The 19,044-nt window shown below is 43.5% G+C and overlaps 1 protein-coding gene across 2 annotated transcripts; it reads left to right on the forward strand.

Moving 5' to 3' along the window:
- Window positions 1–2,363: 2,363 nt before the first annotated feature.
- LOC147195271 (activin receptor type-2B-like) lies at window positions 2,364–18,579 on the forward strand. Of its 2 annotated transcripts, none has more exons than XM_086128927.1 (11): window positions 2,364–2,835; window positions 6,735–6,951; window positions 10,096–10,211; window positions 10,626–10,777; window positions 11,480–11,623; window positions 11,709–11,852; window positions 12,723–12,871; window positions 12,957–13,071; window positions 13,837–13,975; window positions 14,064–14,194; window positions 14,310–18,579. In XM_086128927.1, exons 1-11 carry the CDS (start codon window positions 2,784–2,786, stop codon window positions 14,502–14,504), a joined length of 1,554 nt encoding a protein of 517 aa, XP_085985053.1. In that variant the 5' UTR covers window positions 2,364–2,783; the 3' UTR covers window positions 14,505–18,579. The 2 variants fall into 2 exon arrangements, with proteins under 2 accessions (XP_085985053.1, XP_085985054.1); XM_086128928.1 differs by lacking the exon at window positions 2,364–2,835 and adding an exon at window positions 4,620–4,855.
- Window positions 18,580–19,044: the final 465 nt, after the last annotated feature.

Raw genomic sequence — 19,044 nt, forward strand, 5'->3', positions numbered from 1 at the left:
CTGACATCCCTTTAATCTTACAATGAAAAATTGATTGCTATTAAAGAGAATTATGCAATGATTTTATTCCTCCAGGTTGAATACAATGTGTACAAACGTGCATATTATCTTTTATCATGACATGTGACGAATAAAATCGGAACATGTGAATCATTTCCTGGCTGGACATGAGCAACAAACTCACCTTTATTTGTCTAATCCTGCCTACTCCACCCACAACACTGGCGTAACGCACACGAGCACACACCCTTCAGGACAGCCACAGGAAGTTGCCAAAGATCAACCCTTGGGGCAGGTTTTTTCAAAACATTGCACTTCACTTAGGTTTGTTCCTGCTTGAATTGTGGATTCGTTGAGCAAGACCGTTATACGTGTACATTTTATGTCAGGAAACTGTGACTGTGGATGGTATGATAATCAATGACTTCCCAGCCATGTTGTTGGCTTGCTATTGTGTGAAAATAAGTCTTGATTGACAGTGAGAAGAACTAAACATCTTTGCCTAAAGACAGAATCTTTTCAAGTTTGTATTCTGGTCAGTTTATAAATGACCACCACTTTTGCTGACAGAATGGTGATCTCTTCTCAATTTAATCAAATAAACACATTAGATGAATGAAATGCAATAAAACAAAGGGAAACTGGATCATTTCCATTGGCACATCTGTTGAACTGGAATACTACAGACAGATAACTGAGATTGTGTCATGTAAAGCTTCGGGTCTTCATGATCTGTCCACTAATGGATCCGCCACTAAGCTGGAGATGAATAGTCACATATCGACAGCCATAATGTTCACCCGTAGAACACGAGAATGAAAAAAAAAAAGAAACCTAGAAAGGTAGCATAAAGCCCCTGCCGTTGTGCCATAGACGCGGCGTGGCCTCCATAGCACAAAAGACTGCAGAAATGTCGCATGTATCTGTACAACACAGATGGGAGGGAGCTTTACCTTCTCTCAAGACCTCTGCTACCACCTGGTGTCGCTCTGTAAAACATTATTTAGACCTGCAGGCTCAATACGATGAGAGATGTATATAGCACATACTGTGCCTTCATTTGATTCCTTTCATTGCCTTATTTGCTACATATAAACAAATAGCACATTTTATCTATTGTGGTGGACGTCATCCTGAGTAGACATCTCCAATAACTGAGGAGATCGGAAAGCATCGCCTTATTTGTCCAAAATATTTCTACTTCCTCTTTGCTTGATATGCTTCTTGCACTGGATCTTCTTCCCGGCTCGTCTGTCCTTTTGATCGGACTAATTCATGTACAGCTACATGAACGATAGCATGTAGGTCAATTTCCCCTCCTCTTAGTTTTTTCTCCTAATGTTCCAACATCCACACAGGTCCTGGTAGCTCTAATTCCACCCTTATTGCACTTTGAACTGTTGGGGGAAGAGCGGCCTCCTCTTCCCCGCGTGTTCATTAGAAGAGAGGAATGATACTTTAACAATCGAATCCAACTAAGAAGAGAGGAGTGATACTATACTTCAACAGAACCTTAAATGAGCTCTCCTCATCTCATTGAGTTACAAGGTGGCTCATGAGGAAGCCATTTTTGTCTTGAGTTACATCAATAGTTTTCGGAGAGATTACCTACAGATAACCTGATTCATGGCTCATTTGCTGCATGAGCTGCCTCTGTGTGTGTCTGTTTCAATTAAGGTCAAAATTGAAATACGGGCTAATGATCTATTTTAGATTCTTATTTTTATGTTTGACTACAGGAGAGTCAGTCCCTCACCAGTCATGAACCTCGTGGAACGCCACTGATTATCACGTTTTATACATACCATCTTGGCAAAATATCATTATAAATGATGACAAACGCTGTGATGGGGGAATATCGATAGTGATGTATTGTTTAGATTTTTCAAGAGATACCATCAATATATTAAACATATAAAACAGAAACATATTGTGCAGGTAAACGAATCATTCATATTTTCTCCATGATATTATACATTTATATTTTCGCCTATGTTGAGCAAAAGGTTTTAATCATGTTGACGATGCGAATGTTAATAAATAAAGAAAGATGGAAACGCAAAAGGAAGTTCGCAATTGTAGCCCCAGTAATCCGAGGACAACGAGCGAGAATTAAGTGCTTAATAAACACGTTCATCCACGGGGGAGCCCCCCCCCCCCCCTTCCACAACCAAATTTCCCTTGGTCGTCGTCGGAATATATAGTCGGCCTTCGAATAAAATGCAAGTATTTTATTTAGGTGCGAAACGACAGCGTTTTAGGCGAATTGAGTGGAGTTGCGTTGAGGTCACCTCGGCTGGGGCTGCCTGATTTCCCCCCTTTGTGTTTACACATCCGGGTTTTCCCAGCTCGCAGCCCCCCGCTCCCCATTTCGAAGCCATTTTGGACACACATCACACTAACATGCACGTAAACCCCGGGCGACCCCTCGACGCTGCGCCTCCAACTACAACCACTCTTCACGCTTGTGCACCGCCAGAGGGAACGATAAACGCTCCTTTCTCCTTCCGCCTTCTTTTTTTCTGATGCAATGTGGGACTGAACGAGCCAGCACGGCGGCCCGACTAATCTGCCCCCTTCGTCTTTTCTTCTCGGTGGTGGTGGTGGTGGTAGTGGTGATTGGTGGTGTGGCGACGGAGGCGGCGGCGGCGCTTACGAGCCGCGGAAGGCTTTAGCTTGGAGGGGGGCCTGCGGTCGGTTAGACTCCGCCGGGGCTGAGGGGTGGATGTGCGGGACCGAACCAATTCGGTGGACCTCCGTGGTGGTGTTTTTAAAGACGGAACATGTCTTTCTCGTGGCTGACTTGTTCACTTCTGCTGGGAACTTTATGCGCAGGTAAGCGGCCGCTAGGGGTTAGCTTCCACCGTAGACATTGTCACCTCTTCGAGTGTTTATTCAAACTTTTATCCACATATTTATTTTTCAAAAGTGTATTCCACCGCCCGTCTGTATTACTCATTTTTATGCGAGAGAAATGTTCAGGTTGATAATTTATTACAAAGAAATATTCGAAAGTGTGGTTTGCCACAAAAGGTGCTACGTGCTAAAACTGTTGCGTTTGAAGCCTTTTGTGAGCGTAGCGCAGGGCAGGAATAGAAAGCAGTAGCAGCTGCTGCAGCGACATCCTGAAACCTTCGATTCTCCATAACACTCTTACCCAACAACAGAAAAGGGAGAGAGAAGCAACGTTAAAAGCGAAACATTTGAAACGCGAGACCGATAAATTGGAACAGATAATAGATTGACAACCAAGTGAAATTGCACAAGGGGGCTGAGTTTTTCCTCCCCCACCGCTTTCAATAATGTGACTCCACAACGTGGGCTTGCTCTCTGACCTTCTTTATTATTTTGGACCATACGGCCTCTCCACAAGCCCCCTCTCACCCTTCTCCCCTCTCATGCAGTTTAGAATGACAATAAAATGTATACACAGCTGCCACCCCCTAAATGAATGCGTCTGTCTGTGTTTGCATGTGTCTGTGTGCCACACGGCCATTTTCCATCTTATATGGTTGTGTAGATTGTTGTAGTAAGCCGCTTCCTCCAGAATCCATGTTGTGGTGGGTTAAAGCCTCCCTAAGTGACAGAAGGAGCAGGGAAGAGGGGGGGGGGCGGGGGGATATCGTAGTAAAAGTCCTCCTGCATCACGTGATCACCAATATGGGCTGGATGGAGCATTGCGGTTTTTGTTTTTTATTGACTTTCCTTCTTTAAATGTAATATTATACATCGGGTATTGAAGTCCATTGTTTGCTGCCGGACATCTAAGCGTGTGTGTGTGTGCGTGCGTGTAGTGGGGGCTACATTGGGGGAGGGGCATTGTCCGTCAGGAAAGTATTTAAAGAGGCAGGTTATATTTTGTAATTCTTTTTTAACCTGATAACAAAGCTTTTCCGACGTGACATGATTTTACATGCTCCTCTTTGTGTGGAAATAATTTTGTACCAATATCAATTCAGTGTTTTTAAACTAGATAAATGTGTATTACTATTAGAGATGAAGAGTAAACATTCCCTATTGTTTTTCAACGATAGCTGAGCCAGTTCTCTGTGAATGCGTAAAATGATCGTGTGTTGTCTGATGTAAAAAAATACCTGTCGGACTACATCAATTTAAGTGCACCGGGATGGGAGAAGTTAGTGTCTTGTCTATAAAACGTCACACCCAGGCATGCTACTTGTGCCCCTTCAAACGTCAGCCAAAATAATCGTCCAAATAGCCAATATTTGCTGATTGTTTTTACCTTTATGTACTCTAACCTTTTACAGCATTTGCACAGCAAACCATTTACATTGGTCTCTTCATTTTGTTACACACCAATGCATACTCTACTCTTTAGGGCTGGGTATTGATTCAGATTCCCAACATCAATTTGATTCTCCAGGCCCCAATTTGATTCAATTTAGGATTCACAATTCACTTTGATTGATTTTCGTTTCAGTGATGAAAGGATTTCACGCCGTACCAATTTTACTTTTATATAGAAGACATTCTTGGAAGAAGCAACGCTGCAAATAGTAGAAACTTATGGCTTTCACTTGGTGCATGAGTAAAAATATGAATATTGATGTTAAGAATTGAACCCAATGCAGGTACAATAATCAATTCCAACAAAGGGGCAGGCGGTGTATTTAGAGTGTCAAAAACACACTGTAAACTAGTAACATTCACACTGCGCTGGCTGTCAAATTTCTCTTTGTATGTGCTTTTTTTTTAACCCCCCTCCAGACATTTACATTCACTCTTGTTGGCTCCGAATTCAGTGCTTTCACTCTGTTGTTTTGATACACTACACTCTTGTGGCGACAAGATATCGTGTGATGCAAGAAGTCAGATGAATTCATCGGCAAAATACGTAAGAAAATAATCAATCTATGGTTTTCTGATTGTGGGCTACGAAAAGGAAAATTGATTAATTGATTCTTGAAACCCAGCCATAATCACTGTGTATCATTAAATATATAGAATGACATTTGTTGATCAGGTAATTCTATGGACCTGTCATTTAAAAAAAATTGCAGCATACGTTGCATTCTGGGAACAAAAAGAAAAGTTCTTTTTTTTTCTCTCCAATAACCATAAATTTACAGTTGACCCCCACTATTCGCGATGGATTGGGACCAGGCCGGCCGGCGAATAGCAAAAATACGCGCATTATTAACGGCTATTGAAATGCATTGCATTGACGTTGTATCATGCATTATTCAGGTTTCTTCTCGCCCTCCCCCCGTTTGGTGTTTAAGCCTGCTGCTTTTCCCATTTCACACCTCTGTTCTTTATTTTTTTTGCCTGATTACAACGCAAATTTATAAGATGACATTTTATTTGCCTTATTGTGTGCAAATAAGGGAGGACTTTTTTGGGGTGTCCCACAGAAATGCTGTCAAAGTAAGCCTCTTTGGTGCGGTTGGCTTTAAATTGCCACATCAAACCTGGAGTGTTGACTTTCACGCAGAACCTGGCATGACGTTGACGTGATTTGTAAAACGCAATTTCCCGAAAGCAGATGCCGTACATAGCAAAGTAATTGTCAGATTAGAAGTGTGAGATATGGACAAAAAAAAAAAATCGAATCAGGTCCAAGTCATTTTCTATCCAGGTAGCGATACATATCCTGATGATATTTTTCCTTAAAATTCCATGAAATTAATGGCAATTTGGATATCTTTACATGTAGACTTTACATCTGAAAAGGGTTAAAGACGAAATGTTGACTCTATTCAACGGTGAATTGATCCCACTCGAAACATGAAAGTGGACGTTTGTGATAACGGTAATAATTCAAGCACACAAATGGTTCCTTTTGTGAGATGAATCAGTGAGGTAATGTCATCTTTGCGTCATGTGATTTCTCCCTTCCCTCTCCCTTGCCTTCCGATGTCCTCTCTTACCTTTTGTGGTTCAAACTGATGGGATCATAACAGGAATAATGACATTAAACATTGACAACTCTCCTGTTCGGCAAGACACAAGGTGCAATCAAATACAGTTGGACATTTCAAAAGCAAACAAAAAAAACCCACATAATGTGGGCTCTCTTTCAATCTATAAAAACTGACATAAAACAAAAAGAACGATGGGGTGAAATCACTTTGCTGTTTAATTTACGGTCCATCGATCACCTACTGGAGGTTACAATACTTGAACAAATCCAGAGGCTTCCATCCTTCATTAAAATTCCTGTGAGATTTTCTACACCCTAACATCTTAAATACCGGTAATAAAACAACAAATCTTTTGGCGTCCTAAGACTTTTCTTCAGTTCTGGAAATAATTAGAAATATTGGTAGGGTTAAAAAAAAAAAAGTCAAACGTTTTCTGTGTTCAGTTGTTCTAAAGTGTTAAAAATTGTTCAAAATGAATTTGCTATGCTGTGTTGCGTCTACTGGTAACTGACAGTCCAAGCCCCGGGGGTAGATGTACAGTACACACAGGATGTAAAGTGAAGTGTGTACTTGGGGGCGGGTGGGTGGGGGTAATCCCTTGGTCCGTGTATATCTCGAGAAGCGTCTGGCATGTTGCTGTTATGTTTTGTTCCACGGCTAATTAAAAGTCTAAAGAGATCTTTTAAGCGCTTGGATTATTAGGCAGCAACTTCCCGAGCCCCTCGAGGAACTCCCGAAATTTGGCGGCGCTCCAAAGCGATAACTCTCGGATGTTCCCGACGGCGGCCGTCCGCCCGTCCTTCCGTATGCTTTGTCGGATTGATTACTGTCTGGTCTTGTATCTCACAGGGTACAGCGTCGGCGAGGCGGAGACGCGTGAATGCGTGTTCTACAATGACAACTGGCGCGCCGAGAAGACCAACCAGAGCGGCTTTGAGCGCTGCGACGACAAGGATAAAGACAAGGACAAGCGGCTGCACTGCTACGCGTCCTGGCTCAACTCCTCAGGGACCATCAAGTTGGTAAAGAAAGGCTGCTGGCTGGACGATTTCAACTGCTATGACAGGTGAGCCGGCGGACGGTCGCCGTGTGAGGTGCCAATTTTTACCGCCTGACGCTCACGTCTCCCCAGAGGCTGTGCTATGCGCATTGAGTTTGAAGGGCAAAAAGGCCGCCAGCGGTTTCTGGGTCTTTCTGCCAAAATTGGCAACTGCCAGTCAACCATAAACCTTTCACACTCCTCATCTGAGCCGCATTATCCCCCGGTGTCGTTGCTCTCTGTAATACACGCTGACGGGCAATTGAGGTCGACCTGCGAGTTTTTCACCTTCCGCGGTAGTGCTGGTGAGATAACAGCGGTGGCACTCGCAGCTGTTTGAAAGGTAATATCAGTAAGCTGGGACCGAGGTGTGAAGTTTGACACCAGACGCCCCCTAATTTTAAAGGCCTGCCGATTCTGGGCCTTCCTGCCAAATTTGGCAAATGGCAGCTCATCAAATATGGCGTTTTCCCCAGTCACTGGAAGGGAAGTGGCCTGCGCATTTGCTGAAGTTAGCTGTGTGAAAAGTGATGGAAAGTCAGGGTTGGTGTGTAAAGTTTGCCACGCACGACTCAACTCCCCTGCCCTGTTATGTTGTCACATCAGACATAAGATAAGATATCTTTTATTTGTCCCGCAATGGGGAAATTACAATCAGAATTCAGAAAGGAAAAACGCTGGGTAGGGAGAGGGAAAAAAACCCACGCTCGAACTATCCTCTTCCGAGGATAATTTAAGTCCAGGATAAAAAAGACCCTAGCACATGAATAAGCATTAGACAGTTACAACAAGTCACAAGACATAACATGTATAGGGGGGGGGGGGGGTGAATGGGAAGGGGGGAGGGGGGGAGGGTAGGGTAACCGCGACGCAGCTGACGATGACCAGCCGCACGGTCACCGTTGCGCTCCGCATCATCGAACCACGTCACGGGGGAAAAAGAATCGGAGCGATGAAGACGGTGATAATAAGGATGTGTATGCGCGTGTGGTTGTCCAGTTGTGTATGTGTATGCGTGTACAGGTCATAGCTGCTTCGTCGAGGTCTGCTCATCATGAAGACAGTCCCGGCTTATCAGTCCATGGCCGAGAAGGAGGGGGGTTGGTGGTGGGGGCCCTAGACTCCATGCGTACTTCCATCCAGGGGAAAGGCCAGATAGCGTTGTTTGTTTTGGAGAGACGGCCGCCAACAATTCCAGACAGCCTTGAGTCCTTGGTCTGTATCTCTCACTGGCGCCGATCAGCCAATCCTCAATTCCTTTTCGAAGCGAAAATTCCAACGTCTCCATGGTATTATCGATCGCGCGGAGTCGCTCCAAACCGCAACAATATTGCGGTTGAGCTCAGTCACCGCTTGAGTCTGAGTGTTGGACATTCGCGCCAAGCCATCCGGAGTGACCGTCAGCTTCTTCACTTCCAATAGAGCTGCTCCCGTCGGTTGAATTTTGCGATAGAACAGCAAGCTGCCAACACCAAACAGCAACATACCTGTTATCAAAAGGCCAATAATGTAGATGTCTTCCACGTCCTCCACGGACAGTACTGTCAGGCACACCGGTCTCCACTTTCTCCATGGATCCAGGGCATATCCGGCAGCAAGTGTCCCCGGAGGGCAAGCAGGCTCCCCACTGCCCGCTCTTTCCGTCAAAAAAATTTTGTCAATTACATCGAGAGACCAGCCAACTAATTCCATGGTTAGTTCTTCGGATGAAAACACGGTAGGAGGCTAGGGAAAAAAGTTGGACAAAAGACAGCACAAGAAGACTAAGTGGCGAGCAGGGGGAAGAAAAAGGTGGGGGCGCAGGGAGCACAGCAGAAGCGTCCGCCTTCGTCGAGAGCCAAGCAGAAAGGCACTGATCTGATTATCTGACATCAGCGATACGATGGTCGAGCCCGCTTTTATGCTCATCTCCCTTTCACACAGAACATCGCGCGTTCACACAGCTGTTGGGGGGCCTGTCCCATTAATATGATGAGACGTGCGTTGGATGTCACCACAGCAGCAACAATTGCTTTCAGCACAAGTGGCTACTGGCCGTCTTTGACGTTCCAATTCAAACTCTGGTCCAAACTTCGGTCCATCCCCTTCTGCTCAGCCGGATTTGACTTTAACCCACTTCATTCGTGCAGCGGTACCTTACACACAGAACGGCAAGCTGGTAGAATCCACGAAAAAAAAGATGGCTTTGGAATCGGCCGGCCGCGTGTTGAACTCCTTTTAAATGCACGTTACCGTCACTTAGGGGCTTGGAGTTGGAGCGCATGACTGGGCATTCGTGTGATTTGCATTTTTGTCAGTTGGCGAGTGTCCAAAGTAAATACCCGCGATGCACGCAGCAATGTAAGGACACTGTGTACATAGAATACGCCACCGCTTTAAATAATTCACCGTTGCATAATGTACGCCGCCGCAGCGGGCGACATGAAAGCTGTTTCCATCATCTGGTTTTAAAAATATCGGGGTCAGGTCTCAATAGGACACGTGTGGATATTTCCGTACGCCGAAATTTATTGCATGTGCATGTCCAATACTGTACTGCTCGGTAGCTTGCAGCTATCCTACTCTGCAGGTTTTGATGCACAAGTGTCACAGAATTTGTAACTGTCAAAGGCAGTACAATGTTATTGGGCCAATGTTGCGTGAGGGTGTTGACAGCCCATCTATCTTCAGCAGATATCAAGTTGTGCTTGATTGTTTAGCATTTGCTATTGATGTAGAGTTCAAAGGAACTGAATTGTGCACATTTTTAAGGCATGAGCGATACCATATTTTACGGAACATTCAGCGTAATATCAATGACTGGGTCTATTTTCAAACATTTTCATACGTAGGGCACACTGGTTAATAAGGCACATTATCTAGGTGATAATTGCATCTGGCAGCTGAAAAAAAAATAGTGTTTATGCTACACCGGCTTGTTTTTGCGCAGAATGAATAACATTTCTCTGAATTTCATGGCTTCCCCTGGTCCTGCAATATGGGATCTGCAGATAGCAAAACTCGAAATCAGCGGGTTTGCAGCAAATATATTTCTTGTCTTTCTCCAGCATGTATTTGTCGCCATTAAAAATAGCTGTGATACTCCTCTGAACCTAAGACAGGTGTGTGTGTGTGTGCGTGTGTGTGTGTGTGCGTGCGTGCGTGCGTGTGCGTGTCATCCCGTGGCTTCAGGCAAGAGTGCGTCTCCATGGACGAGAACCCTCAGGTCTTCTTCTGCTGCTGCGAGGGCAACTACTGCAACGAGCGCTTCACCCACCTCCCCGACTTGATCGGCATCGGCAACCGAGGTGAGGGTGGGGGCCCAGTGGAAAAATAGCTCTCACATTAGCGGGAAGGACACACAGAAGATGTGTTGCAGTTGAATGTAAATGTAAATAAACGTGCCACAAAAAAGTACATGCATCAAAGGTTTTCACATCACAAGCAGAGTGAGCAAAATGTTCATCATGATCAATATTAAACAATGAACAACAGACCATATGTGTAATAATAAGAAAATATCGAACTTAAATGTTGGCTTGTACACAGGGTGGGAGAAGCCTGGAGACAAGTAGCACTCAAAGCATTAAATGTAATTTAGAAGGATAGCGCTAGCCTTCTGACACTTGGTTGCAGTCAAGCATTTCATCCCTCACGCAAGGCCGATGAGTTCTGTCATTTTGAAGTGTTCATATTCATCAATCACGTTTCTTCACGCGCAGTCAAAATCCGGCCTCCGCCCAGAGTGCCGTCCATGCTGAATGTGCTCGTCTACTCCCTGCTGCCGCTCTGCGTGCTCTCTTTGGCGATCATCTTGGCCCTGTGGATGTACCGTCACCGCAAACCCCCTTACGGCCATGTGGACCTGAGCGAGGTGAGACAGTTGATGAATTCCATTCTATTTGCGGCGGCGCGCTCTGTGGCTAGAGAGACGTATGCAGGGAATGAAAGCCACATTGTTACTCATTTCCACCTCGCGGGCATTCTCGGAAATTAGAAGGGCCGATTGCATTCAATTATAATCTACGGCAACGTGGAAATGAATTGTCTGTGTGCCAATGAGCGCGCATACAGAATGGCGATGGAACCATATTAAAATGTCATTTCAAAATTACGTTGACCAAAAATGACCGCTACTATCTGTATTATCACCGTATGACGGTAAAATTTTTGTGTTTATGAATTGGGTCAATCGCTCAGAGTGATTCGCAAAGCAGCACAAATATACCCAAAATGAGGCAAAACTGGCATTTGCTGCTCACTGCGAGGATTATCTGGATAATGTAGGAGGATTCAACACACCATTCAGAAGCCGTGTGCCCTTTAAAAGCTCGACCCGAGCGCATCGAGTAAGGTCCTCCCTCGCTATATCACTGTTCTTTTGGCACTTTACTTCACTGTGAATTTTACCGTAGCTAGTTTTGCTGTCATTACCCCCCCCCCCCCAACACCTGCCCCACACCCGCTCGAACTGAGCGCGAGTCAGGAGAAAAGAGTGTGGGAAAAGAAAGAAAATATCCTCCGATGCGCTCAGTACAATATTCATGAATTAAAAAAAAATCTGTTTGTGGGTCAGGACCCTGGACCCACCCCCCCATCACCCCTGGTGGGACTGAAGCCCCTGCAGCTGCTGGAAATCAAAGCCAGGGGACGCTTTGGTTGTGTTTGGAAAGCCCAGCTCATGAGCGAATATGTCGCAGTCAAGATCTTCCCTGTACAGGTGGGTCACTGCTCTAGCGCCTTAGACCCAGATTTTCACCCGAGAAGGCACTAAAAGTGGACATCCTTTCATTGCCGTTCGGCAGGATAAGCAGTCATGGCAAAACGAGCGGGACATCTTCCTGACACCCGGCATGCGCCACGAGAATATCCTCCGATATATCGCCGCTGAGAAGCACGGCAGCAACTTGGAGACGGAACTGTGGCTCATCACAGAGTTCCACGAGAGAGTGAGAATTTTATCCTCTTTTTAATGTCAGCTACGGTGGCCCGACCCGACCTTCTTACCTCCGCAAAAGGGCATCGCTGCTTTTATTATGAATTGTTGTCTTGACTTTTATCGAGCCACAAAACTGATCTTTAATTACCGATGAACTATTTAGTGTATATTTAAAGCTAAAGTGTGGCTTATCATTCAGGGGGGGAAAAAATCATCAATCTTTGATAATGGAACCCAATTGGCTGCTGCAAACCAAAATGGCTGACTTTTTAAAAATTGGTTCCCTTGAGACTTTGTCGTGGGTCATGATAGACATGCCAATGAAATTTCATGATGATGCGTGAAACTGCCTGTGAGGGTTGAATTTCTAAAACATTCTCCCTCATTTTCAAAGAGAATCATTGAAATGATCATCAAAATTTGATTTCCTGCTCATTTCACATTAGATGGTGTCTCCTAAAAAGCTCTGCCCTGTGGCCTTCTATATAAGATACCTCCTTTGGATTGGGACTGACAAAGGAATAAGGGCAATTAAGTTCCCCAAACATTCGCAGATTTGTGAACGGTGAATATACGGGTTTTAACTGTAAAACCTGAATTTTTAAGAAATGGGTCCTTTCCAAGCTAGCTGTTAGCTTTTATGCTTTTAGCAACAGGATGTTTGCACTCGCATCTGCTTTGCATAACCTAACAATTATAACTAAATATTGAAGCTTATTTGATGACTATGTGTTGCCAATTTAGCTAAAAAAAAAAAAAAAAAATCACGATCGACCTGCCCTACAAAGGGAACCGTGGATATACTGTATATATATATAATTTTAAGGTAAAGCAAAAAGTCTTGTCACATCTCTCTCACACTCTGCGTGTTTTGTTTCAGGGTTCTCTGACCGACCACCTCAAGGGCAACACTGTGACTTGGGGGGAGCTGTGCCTCATAGCCGAGACTATGTCCCGCGGCTTAGCCTACCTCCACGAGGACATTCCCAGCAACAAGGGAGAAGAGCCCAAAGTCACCATCGCGCACAGGTAGGTGCAAAAAAAAAAAAATCCCCCCGACGGCTGAGATGATGCCTTGTAATGGGTTGGCTAACGACCGTTTCTTTCTCATCAGGGATTTCAAGAGTAAGAATGTTATGCTACGAAGTGACCTGACCGCAGTCATCGGAGACTTTGGACTTGCTGTTCGCTTTGAACCAGGGAAACCTCCAGGAGACACTCATGGGCAGGTAACAACAACAGACCTCCAGTCAGCAATGCGAATAATTACATTTCTGGAGCCTAATAACATCATGATTGCTCAAGTCTTCTTTCTTTTATGTTTTTTGAAATCAATCACATGAAGCACATGGGAGAACGAATGCAAATATTTCAGGCTACCGGTAATCTATGAATCGCCGGTTTTCACTTTTTGGTTTTATTCCAGTGAACTCGGAAGACGCCATTTTTGTGCAATCTAGGTTCCATCAGCCAGCAAAGATTCAGCCAAAGTTAAAAATTTGTTCTCGCAAACAGTGAACTCAGTAACCCGGTAACAGGCTGTGGGCGTATCATTTGGCATGGAGACAAGTCTCAATATACACATGCTGACCCAACCGAAACTCATAGTGAAAGAAACATTTTTCAATTCGGGTGCATCTGCCACGTGGCAGACCGCCCGCCCACCTTGTGTGCCGCCAGCCTCAAATACACAATGAATGGGTTATTCCACCACGAAATACGACGTGCAAGACACTGTGCGGCTGACGGCTATCCGACTTTGACGATACCCAATCTCGTCTGCTCTCAGGAAGGGCCAGAACAAATAGACGAAACGATGCGACAGATGCGGACTGTGTGCTGCTTTTCTAGGGCCATTGGCGTAGCCTAAAGAAAAAATATTATCTGTAATATTACCAGGAAAACGTCTGGGAGATTACCGTCAACTAGCCTTTTGTCGTAAAGCATCCACATTAAATTTGTGCCTAACTCATAAGTCGCCGTGGTACCATCAGGTGGGTACGCGACGCTACATGGCACCAGAGGTGCTGGAAGGAGCCATCAACTTCCAGCGAGACTCCTTCCTGAGGATCGACATGTACGCCATGGGTCTGGTGCTTTGGGAACTGGTCTCCCGTTGCAACGAAACGGATGGTGGGTCCACCTGGAAGGCAGCTTGCTTTTGTCGCACTTGCTGAATAAGAAACGGGAGCCGATTTTTCTGCTGTCACGTCCTTTTCAGGCACTGTGGGTGAATACCTTCTGCCGTTTGAGGACGAAATAGGGCAGCATCCAAGCCTGGAAGATCTGCAGGATGTGGTTGTGCACAAGAAAATGCGGCCAGTCATCAAAGACTGTTGGCTCAAACATCCTGTGAGTAATTTTTTTTGCACGAGGGACATGAGCATCATCTTAAGTCTTTTACAAGAACATGTACCATGCTAAAAGGTTGCGTTCTTAACTTGTGCGACCCGCCCTCCCGTCACAGGGTCTGAGCCAACTGAGCGAGACCATCGAGGAATGTTGGGACCATGACGCCGAGGCCCGCCTGTCGGCCGGCTGCGTGGAGGAGCGCATCGGCCAGATCGCCAGGACCACCGGCAGCACTACCTCAGACGGTCCCGTCTCCATCGTCACGTCGCTCACCAACGAGGACCTACCTCCCAAAGAGTCCAGTACCTGAACACGGGCAGTGCTCCTGACTTTTTTTTTTTTTTGATTTTTCAAACACAAACTCAGTGGATCTCGGTGAATATTTAATAACATGCAGCTGCTATTTTATCCCCATACTGGTATTTTTTTTCCTGGGGCATCGGATCTTATTAACACATTCATCTGCTGTAGTTTGGATGTAGTATATAAGCTATGCGACAGGCAACACTAAAAGTCGTTATTACCTCATGTATTATTTTTTCTTTTTGTTAATTACCTCATTTCTTTAAAAAAAAAAGATTTTTAAAATTTTTTTTTTACTTTTCTCCCCTTCCCCGTCAAATGAACTTTTAAGCTCCAAAACCTCTGGAGGATTTTGAGACTGTTAGAACGAAATAGATTCATCTTCCTCAGGGGCCAATGCTTCTCTAATTTTTAAAACAAACGTGTGCTCCCCTACTTTTTAATCCTGTGAATGCCTCCCTCCCACCGGAAAAGGAAAAAGTTGAGGGGAAAAAAAACATACAGTATATATAAATATATATAATGGAGCACAGTGGGTTTTATCAAGCTAAAATGGGTGCTGGACTTGTTGGAGATTTTAGGGACACCATGTGGTCCCGTGGGGAACTACCTCTCAGGTATCCAGTAGGCTTCTGTGTGTGTGCGTGTGTGTGTGTGTCCTCTTATGCGAGAGAGAGAGCCAAGCTAGCTGTCATTATGGACTTGTTGCCCATTTTAATGAGGATTTTTTTATTCATTCTCTTGGGTTTTATTTGTCGAGTTACTCCTTTAGCCAGTGCCGGGGGCATTGACAAATGCTGTCTGGAGTTGCAATGTTACACATTCTTGATTTTTAACTGTTTGTGTGCGTGGATGTGGGTGAATGATCATGCAGTTAAGCACAAAATGAGTCATATCCTGGCCAAAATATTTGGAAAACACCAGGAATTTATACGAAATGCTTGAAATTTTTTGACCTTTTATATATTGAGAACTGACCACTGAGAAATATGCCGGTAATTGTTTTATCCAAAATGCAGCCAAAAACTCTTTCCAGTTGTCATTTCAGGCTCAAAATACAAATTGGTGTCCCAAATGATTTTCAAAAATGAAGACCGCTATTGCCACAAAATGCATAACATCATAACGACAACTGCCCCAGGCATGAATTTACGACAGCAATCATGAATTTTGACTTAAACAAAAATCAGCTGCAAACAAAAAAAACGCTTAAGGGTGTCACAGACCGAGCCTCGAGAGTGGGCTAACTCCATTTTTTGGGGTAATTTTGCAAGAGTAATTTATGTTTTATGGCGGCCATTTAATAGCTATGACTAAAGATGTAGCGCTGTAGGGGTCCAAACATCTGTCAAACGTTTCAATATTGATGACAAATAACATTCACTTTGACTTGAATACGGAAACACTGGCACCTAAGTTGAAAGAAAAAGTGCTGAATGCAATAATGGGCTGCCCCAATATGTCAAAATGGGAACTGAACCTCTATTTAACCCTTTCATGCACCAATAATGATAACCTGTAACCTGATAACATGATAGACTGTCCACTGTAGTAACCGGTATTTATTGCTTACGTTGGCAACCTGCTAAAAACCTTTCCAGCTGTGAGCTCCACTTTCAAAAAATTCATAATAACCCGGGTATGAACCATTTTGTGCTGTGCGTGTGCCGTTTGTGAGAACAGCGGTCTGGCCGCCATACTTGAGTCCAAGCAACATGTCTGTTTCTGTCTTTTCTCTTGACGTTTCGTACGGAGCCGCTCAAGTCAGCCGTTTGTCCCCAAATACCTCAGTCCTCCACGTACATTGCGCCGGGAGAGCTCAAAACGGTTGCCTTTTTCCGTCTCTCGCCGATGCAATGCCATGCAGTCGCAGTTGTCATCGTCGCCGCCGCATGCGTGTGTGCTGTCTTATGAACACGAGTACCATACATTTTTGAATGTCCGTTTTTAATGCTGCTCTGACTATTCCAGGACTCTCAAGAATTTGTATTCTCAGCGTGCTCTCGAACCATCAGTGGCATGACATGAGGCTCACGTTCTGTTCTTGTTGTTGTTCGTGTTGTGCGTGTTTTGTCTGTTAAATGATGATGATGATGATGAAGGGGCGAGCCCTCAAGCTGCTTCCTCTCCTTCGAGACTGACCTCAGATCTTCTGAACAAGTACCTCAGGCTTTTTTTTTCTACATGTACACAGATTTATTTTGTGTTCTTAAGATGTATTGGATTGTGTGTTTCATTTTTAAGAAAATACTCTAGTCCAGATGGTTTAATGTTGTCGGACGGGCCTCTTAAGGGTTTAATTTTTTATTTTGCAAGGACAAGTATTTTAATGTACCGTTTTTCTTTTTTTAAGGAAAATTATTTTGCGTATTTTTGTTTTGTTTTTGTAAACCATAGCCCGAACAGTTGTCACACTGTCCACACAAAATACGGATGAAAAAAATAAAAATAAAAAAAACACACTGATTGTTGTTTAAAAAAAAAAAGGTGATGCTCTGGGCATTTTTTTTAAACAAGGAAAGCGATTATTCTGCATATGTATGTAAAGAAAAAGCGGTTTCTATATATAGTTATGTCCAAAATTGCCATATTTAGAGATTATGGTTTTTTTTTTTTATATCTGTTGAATGGGTCTCTTAGCTGGAAAAGTGTCTGCTCTGGAAGCAGTTAAAATAATTGCAGAAATGTTCATTTTCATCAAACAATTTTTTTATTTTTTCATGCTCCAAACAAAGCTTTAGAAACAAAGAAAATTCAAAACACCGCTATATATATATATATATATATATATATATAACGCGTGTGTGTATACCTATTTCCAATATAAAATATTTCAATGTACCAATTCTTAAATCATTTCCTTACAGCCTGATTTCCAGCAAGAAAATACCTATTCACAAATATTAAAAAATAATTTTGGCCTTAACTGTATGCATAACTTTTGTTTTAATTTTTGGGGGCTAGCAGTGGCTTTTTATTTTTTGTGGGGAACAGTATTACCTCTAAATAAACTCATAACCTGCCGATGTGACGTTCAGACTTTATAGTTAAGACATGCGGTGCTGTGCAAAGATGGTGACTTTATTCTTACGATTTCTGTTTAAAAAAAAAAGTGCTCTGTCATGTGTTTTCTGGTTTCGCGGGAGTGGAAAATGTACAAAAAAAATTTTTTTTTGATGTGCACAATGGTGCGCATATGAACTGAGGGTCCAGCAATATATTTAACACAGCAATAGTCATTTCAATATCATTTGATGGTCACTCCGCTGTGTGTGCAACGACGACCCCCCACCCCCACTCCCACCCGACCGGTACACCCAGGTGCTTTCACACAATGACCCCCCCCCCCCCCAAAAAACGCTTCCAGTTTTTCTGACCACTTACCTCACACAGTACCTCTGTAACTTGGCGTCATCTGTAAAATGGACAAAAACAATTAAATGAGCCACTGAGAACAAGAGTAGGCCAACTCCATTTTGGCTGCCACTTTGGGTTTGGATGGAAATCAAAACATGTATCAAGATTATATGGGAAATAACATTCACTACTGACATGCAGATGCACTGGCACGCAGGCTTGAAAAACATGCTGAGTGCAATTATGGGCTGCCCCAATTTGCCAAAATTGGAACTTGTTTGTTTTTTATTGGACATATAAAACACAGTACAACAATAAATTAACAAAAGTGAAAGCAAGCAAAAATTGTAAAAGGAAAAGGGGAAAAAAAGTCATCATCGCAATTCTATGTTCAACTCACTTTTTGATTTAGACACATTCACCGAAAAGATATGCCATGCCTTTTCTCTGTTCTTGACATAAAAAGGACTTAGCCCACTCTAGTTCAGAATCGCTCAGTTACTGTATGTATACGGGTTTTTAATGATGAGGATGATTATTAATGTGTGTGAGAAAGCAAAGAAAGCCCTTGCTCGAGTGCGAATGAGATTTTCCCGTTGATGTGATGATTCCCGTTCTGAGATGTTTTGACTTATGTCTTGGAAAATGCTTAGAAATATTACAAAAAAAAGTAGATGACATCTTTTTGTATATGAAAAATAAAAGACAAACAGATGACAGTCCAATGGGATCCGATAATGTGGCTCCAAACCTTTAGAGATGTCGCTTTAGGTTTGTCACAAAGTTCGTCACATTTCTACAAAACTGGTATTTGTATGGTATGGGTCGTGTATTGTACAGAAGCGTAGAATTCTCAATGTAAAGTAAACATTTTTTTACACGGCTATTTTGTTCGAACGCATTGGTTAAATTGGCAATTCCTCATGCGCAAGTCAATGCCAAATTGCATTATGGGGAAACTTGCTATGTTGTTAGCATTTCATCATAAAGCAGATATCACAGTATCGATATTTTGGGACACACGCAGTATAAACTGACAGTTGAACAATACGTCACATTAGCATTTTATCCCACACCTAATTTCGATTTGATTGATCATTTGTGTACTGATATAGAGAGAAAACGATAATCACCACATAGGAGGCATGTTCATGTTATCTTGAGGGCAGTTTTTTTTTATAACCACGCTT

This window comes from Hippocampus guttulatus, chromosome 14, assembly GCF_054856545.1.
Source record: "Hippocampus guttulatus isolate MCC_2025c chromosome 14, RoL_Hgut_1.0, whole genome shotgun sequence".
NCBI lineage: Eukaryota > Metazoa > Chordata > Actinopteri > Syngnathiformes > Syngnathidae > Hippocampus > Hippocampus guttulatus.

What these genes read in the sequence shown, in the direction of transcription:
- LOC147195271 (XM_086128927.1), top strand. Translation starts at nt 2,784, where the DNA reads ATGTCTTTCTCGTGGCTGACTTGTTCACTTCTGCTGGGAACTTTATGC. An exon ending in TCACAGAGTTCCACGAGAGA is followed by an intron (nt 11,853 to 12,722) that starts GTGAGAATTTTA and finishes GTTTTGTTTCAG; the next exon opens with GGTTCTCTGACCGACCACCT. An exon ending in CAGGAGACACTCATGGGCAG is followed by an intron (nt 13,072 to 13,836) that starts GTAACAACAACA and finishes TGGTACCATCAG; the next exon opens with GTGGGTACGCGACGCTACAT.